The sequence below is a fragment of the Pteropus vampyrus genome, unplaced genomic scaffold (genome assembly GCF_000151845.1).
Source record: "Pteropus vampyrus isolate Shadow unplaced genomic scaffold, Pvam_2.0 Scaffold171, whole genome shotgun sequence".
Classification (NCBI taxonomy): domain Eukaryota; kingdom Metazoa; phylum Chordata; class Mammalia; order Chiroptera; family Pteropodidae; genus Pteropus; species Pteropus vampyrus.
In genome coordinates, this window is record NW_011888952.1 from 2,876,715 (window position 1) to 2,882,568 (window position 5,854).

Sequence of the window (5,854 nt, forward strand, 5' to 3'; positions counted from 1 at the left end):
AAGCCCAGAAAAGCAGAATCTCAACAACACAACAAGCAGAAAACTAAAATAAACCAAATGGCTTTTTTTTTTATTGGCAGACAATTTTCATAACGGGTCTCTAAAAGCACTCCAAAACTGCAAAGTGCCATTCCAATAACTAACGAAATTTCTTTCCTTTTTTTACTAATAATTATTTGCATTCCAATTTGAAAGTTAGCAATCTGTACCTGGTACACATAACCCTATTACCCAAATTTCCATCTGCTCCTCTCTGTTCTCCGAATTCTTCCCCTGCTTTAGTCTAGTTCTTTCCTCTGTGAGATACATTCTGACTTTAGTTTATGGTAGAGCAAGTTATTTCATTCAATAAATTCGGAGTACACACTGTGTTAGGTACTGGAAAGGGATCAGGAGAAGACATGTAAACTAATAATTCTGTCAGTAAAAGAGGTAAATAAAAATGCCATATGAATTCAAAGAAAGAACTCTCACTCCTTGAATTGAAGGAACTAGAAGTATCCAGAATTACCATATAAATTGTGTCTTGAAGGATAAATAATAAAATAGAAAAGTAGAAATGGGAAATTTTTTTCTAGCATTTTTAGTTTCAAGTATACAGTACATTGGTTCGACAGTTATATAGTTTATGAAAAGATACCACCCAGTTACTCCAGCACCCCTTTACCTCTACACATAGTGATTACATTACTGCTAACTGCATTCCCTATGCCGTGCTCCCCATCCCCGTGACCATCTATCAACTACTAATTTGTACTTCTTTAACTCTTCAGCCCTTTCTCCCAGTCCCCCACCCTACTTCCCATCTGGCCATCACCAGATTGTCCTCTATATTTGTGAGTCTGTTTTCGATTAGTTTGTTCTTTTTGTTCCTTAGATTCTGCATATAAGTGAAATCATGTGGTATTTGTCTTTCTCCGTCTGGCTTATTTCACTCAGTATAATAACCTCTAGGTCCATCCATATCATTGCAAATGGTAGGATTTCATTTTTTATGGCTGAGTAATATTCCGTTGTATATATGAACCATAACGTAAAAAGGGGAAATTTTTAAGCAAAGGAAACTGGGAAAACATGGAATCAACATGGGGACTCATTAGAGGTCTGTGGTGAGAGTATTGGGAGATAATACAGGACTACTGCATTGAGACCACAGTTCGGGAATCTCTGAATAAGATTAAGAATTTTTATTGTTTAAAAAATAATGGCACATAGTAGGTACTTAATGATGATCCAGAGCTGTACTCTTGGTATACTCACTTGCACACAGGGATACAAGAAGAGCAATGAATATAAGGTAGAAGGCAAATAGTTAAGTTTGGGACACACTGAGTTTGAGATAATCAGGACATCTAGAGGAAGAAGTTTTGCAGTTAGAAGTACTGCCAGTGCCTAATAGTGACTGCATACATACCTCATGTTTATAGAACAGAAGAATGACTATAACTCTAGAGGGCAGAGATCTGCAGTTAGAGATCTGGGCATCATCCAGAGACAATAGTCAAGTGGATAAAAGCAAAGGGACACACATCTTTCATGCAATTTGCGTGTCAGATTTCTGGATGTGAAAGGATCTTTAGTTCACAGATCTCTTTCTCATGTCTATTTCTAACTTACCTGCTCCGCACCATTAAATACTGTGTTCATTTATTTCACATTTATATCATGTTTCGCCTAGATCACACATTCCTTGCATGCAGGGATACTTTTAAATTCTTTTGGATACCATAATACTACATCTGCAGTTTCATTTTCTGTGGTTTTAGTTACCCACAGACAACTATGGTACAAAAATATTAAATAAAAAATTCCAGAAGTAAACAATTCGTAAGTAGAAATTGCATGCCATTCTGAGTAGTGTGATGAAATCTTGCAGAGACCACATTCACAAAACTTTTATTAAAGCATATTGTCATAAATTATTCCATTTTATTGTTGTTGTTAATCTCTTGCTCTGCATAATTTATAAACCAAACTTTATCATAGGTATGTATAAGAAAAAACATAGTATATATAGGGTTTGGCACTATCTAGTTTCAGGCCTCCACTGGAGGTCTTGGAACGTATCCCCCACAGACACATAACTGACACTCTGTTAACACTTGAATGATAAACATGAATATCCAACTGAAAGAAGACTCCATAACCCAAGCTAGATAAATGAGAATGGACCATTTTACAAGTGGAGAGATTAAATGTATGGCTAATAGTCCCTGCCAATTAGCTACAGAATGGCAACTAAGACTTAAGTTCCTTACACCCAGTTCATTTCCTTATGGCCACTGCCAGGTTTCTCAGGGAGCTTGCACCTATCTTCTAGTGTCTAAGGCCACTCAAGCAATGCACCATTCACACTCTGTCAAAGCCCAAACACAAGGCACAAAGTGGACAGGGCAGTTATAACTTTATTGAGGTTCTTTTTAATTAAAATGCTTCACAGTAGAGACCACAGCCTACAGGGTAAGCAGCCTCCGAAATGTTTCCTGCCCAATGACCCATAGATTGAAGTAGAATTTGGTTCATTCCATATCTCCTTTAGTCTCAGTGTCTAAGGGCTAATAGATGGAAGGGGAGAGAATGACCAAGAAGAGGCGATGAGTCTCTTAAAAGAAAAACCTGAAGGGCCTTAACTGCAACTAGCTGAAATTTGTCTTACAACTGTTCATCACCTAGTTTCAGCCAACCAGGAATAAATTAAATACAGTTCTCCCACCTCAGCTGATGACAACAGGAGGAACTTTCTAGAATTTGGGCCTAGTTTGCGCTATTTGCCAACATCACAGCTGCCAAAATCACCAAAGGAAATTTTAGAACAGCTCCTCTACCCTCTCACTCCACTCAATGGGAGGCCCAGGCTTTACTCCAGAAATCAGTCCCTCAGGCAGTCTTCATTTACGCTTCTTCTCCTGTGTGCTGGTAAACCAGGAGTCCAGGAGCTTCTTGCTGTAGTATAATTGCCAGGCATGCACTTGGACCGCCAGCACCAACACCAGGTACATGACAGAGACAGCAGAAAAACCAAAGAGGAAGCGGTAGGTCTTGCCATGGCGGTAGAGCTGCTGTGCAGCAGGGAACATCTCCATACTTCCATAAATGAGGGGAGCAATGGAAAAGAGCCCCATGCTGATCATGGAGAGCACCAGGTAGCTAATGTTGTTGCGGGGAAAGGAGAGGAGGCCCAAGAGAGAGGGCACAATGCTCAGCAAATACGGGTACTCCCACTGATAGGGCATGGCCACCTGATCATGTGACAAGAGCCTTAGGTGTCCCACGCTCATCTTGGCAACCAGCAGCAGCCATATGACCAAATGCACGTAGATCAGCTTCTTGATTTCATACTTGAGGGTCACACTGTGGGGTAAAGCAGAGGGAGAAGTACCTTTCATTCAAAATTTTCCACCAATTATGTCAGGAAAGTATACTAGACAATGGGATACAAATGTGAACAAAATATAGTTCCTGCCTAGAGACTGGGACAAAAAGAAAAAAAAAAAAAAGAGGAAGAAAAATAATTAGAAAACAAACTGAAAGAGCTCTAGTAAATATATGTTTCACAGGAAGCAGTAATCAATTCTGCTTGGGATAGGATGTTTGAGAAGGCTGTCTAGAGGAGGGTGATAATTGAGCTAGGCCCTGAGGGGTGGGTGGAGATGGGCATTCCAAGCAGTTAATAGCATGCACGCAAAAAGGCATAGGCATTTGTGTTCCAGGAGAGCCAGTGGTTGGGTATGACAGGAATACATCATGGGGGGAGGGGAGAGCAGGACATGAAGTTGCAAAGGCTATGAAGAGTCAATTTAAAGAAGAGTAACTCAGTGCTGTGCTTAGAAAGATGACTGACTACACCGATAGCCTAGAGGAAGGAAGTACTGGCAGCGCATAAACCAGCTCAGGATGCTCATCTCTCCACCTAGAGTGAATTTTTCATCTAAAGGAAGTACACATTTCTTATTCTTCTAACTTTCTCAGGTGCTTAGTGTATCCTCCTCAGATCCCAGCAGGCAGTTTCTGCTCTGGGCAGATATGAAAACAACTTGCTTAGGTTGTGAGGTGTCCTTAGGCAGGGATCTTAAAGATAAGGATGAAGTGAGGGTCCAAAGAGCTTGTCATTCTTTAAAGTTCTGGAGAGAAAGATGCAAAAGAACATTCTGGAAGAGTTCAATAGATTTAAGGAAAGAGAATCTTTAAAGATTTTTTTTATTTTTAAAATATTCATTATGGAAAGTGTGGAAAGGTAGGGGGAAAAAATCAGTCGCCTCTAGACTTCAAGATTTATGAAGGCAGTGAGCAGTTTTTTGTGTTTTGTTAACAAGCTTTTTTATTGAAGGTATAATATGCATTCAAAGGCCAAGTCTGCTTTTGGTCACTATTATATCCTCTATATATGCTAGGCGTTTAGTGCCTAGCACAAACTGCATGATAGGTAGAATATTCGTTGAATGAATACACTTCTACTGTAGAAATACCCTTTACGTGGGAGTGTTTACAAAATTCATTTTAGGTAGGGAAAGGCTGGCTCTTACAGTCCACATTCCTCAAAAGGGCCCCAAATGTAACAGGTTACCGTGTATTGGGCAGACTCGTATTATGTGCTAGATCTTATGCTACGTCCTTTATACGAATTATTAGCTCACTCATTCTTCACCCAGCCCTAAAAGGCGTGGTTACATTATTTTTTTGTATTTGCAAATGAGGAAACTGAGGCTCAATTAGAAATTAGGTTCCCGAGGTCGCACAGCGGGGCCAGCATAGCCAGGACTGGAGCCCAGACGGGTCTGGAACCCCCTCAAGGCACAGGGCGTATCAAGAGGTGGAGCTCAAGAGAGCTTCAGGGCTTCCCAGGACTGGGGTCAGGCCCAGGGCCTTCACGGGAGGAGGGGACTTGGCAGGTGAGTGGGAACTGGCTGAGGAGTAGGATCCTGAGGTCGGGGAGTGGGAGGGCCTCGCAGAAGGCCTCCATGCTCCCGGCCTCACTTCATACCTCATCTGGTAGTGCATGGCAACGCGCTCCCGGTGCTGAAAGTCGCTGCCGTCGGTGCCGGCAGCTCGCGGGCCTGCGCGAGACGCCATTGGCCCTGCGCAAGACCCCGGAGGCCGTCGCGCCGACCGACCCTCTGCCGCCTGCAAACTTGCCTCGGGCAGCCTCAGCTCGGCCACCGCAAAAGCCGCACGGTTCTGTGAGAACAACTTCCGGCCTCTCTGTCCCCGGAGGACCGACTCTGTGGTCACCCCTCCCAGCCCCAGCCCCAGTCCCCGCCCCCGGTCCGCCCCGCGCACGGGCACGCTTACGCGCGCGCGGTTTCTCCCGGCACCGCTTGGACCGCCTCTCCTCTAGGGAGCTGCACAGGAAGTTAACGCCCTGCAACCCCAGCTCTGATATCGCTTTCCCTTCCAGCCTCTGGAGCACTTTCGCTTTCTTAAACTCTAATGAGTTTAAGACGACCCTGTCCCCACGTCACAGATGGGGAAACTAATGCTTGGAACGGTTCTGTAACTTTCTCGAGAGTGCATGTCACAGTCTCAAAGTATCTCCCCATGGATTACATAATCGTTGCAAAGAGAAGCCGGTAACTTTACAGAGGAAAAACCTGATGCGCATCCCCTTAACCAAGTAATCGAAGTTAACTTGACTACTAATGACATCTCGTGTACCCTGATATACTGAGGACACATCAGGTCTTTGATATTCCGGCCAAAGACACTTAACCTGGATCTAATCATGAGATGATAAATTCAAATTGTGGGACATTCTACAAGATAACTGGACTACTTTTCAAAAATGTCAAGGTCATGAAAAAATAAATTGTGTAGAGGCAGAAAGTTGAATGGTGGTTACCAAGGGCTGGGGAGGAGG

General features: G+C 43.0%; 1 protein-coding gene across 1 annotated transcript; it reads right to left on the bottom strand.

Annotated features, from left to right (window-relative positions):
- Positions 1-2,385: 2,385 nt before the first annotated feature.
- On the bottom strand, positions 2,386-5,202 carry JAGN1 (jagunal homolog 1). The gene is made up of 2 exons (XM_011370587.2): positions 4,982-5,202; positions 2,386-3,351 (listed from the first exon to the last, which is right to left on the bottom strand). The coding sequence occupies exons 1-2, from the start codon at positions 5,068-5,070 to the stop codon at positions 2,889-2,891; spliced, it is 552 nt and encodes a 183-aa protein (XP_011368889.1). The 5' UTR covers positions 5,071-5,202; the 3' UTR covers positions 2,386-2,888.
- Between the last annotated feature and the right edge of the window lie 652 nt (positions 5,203-5,854).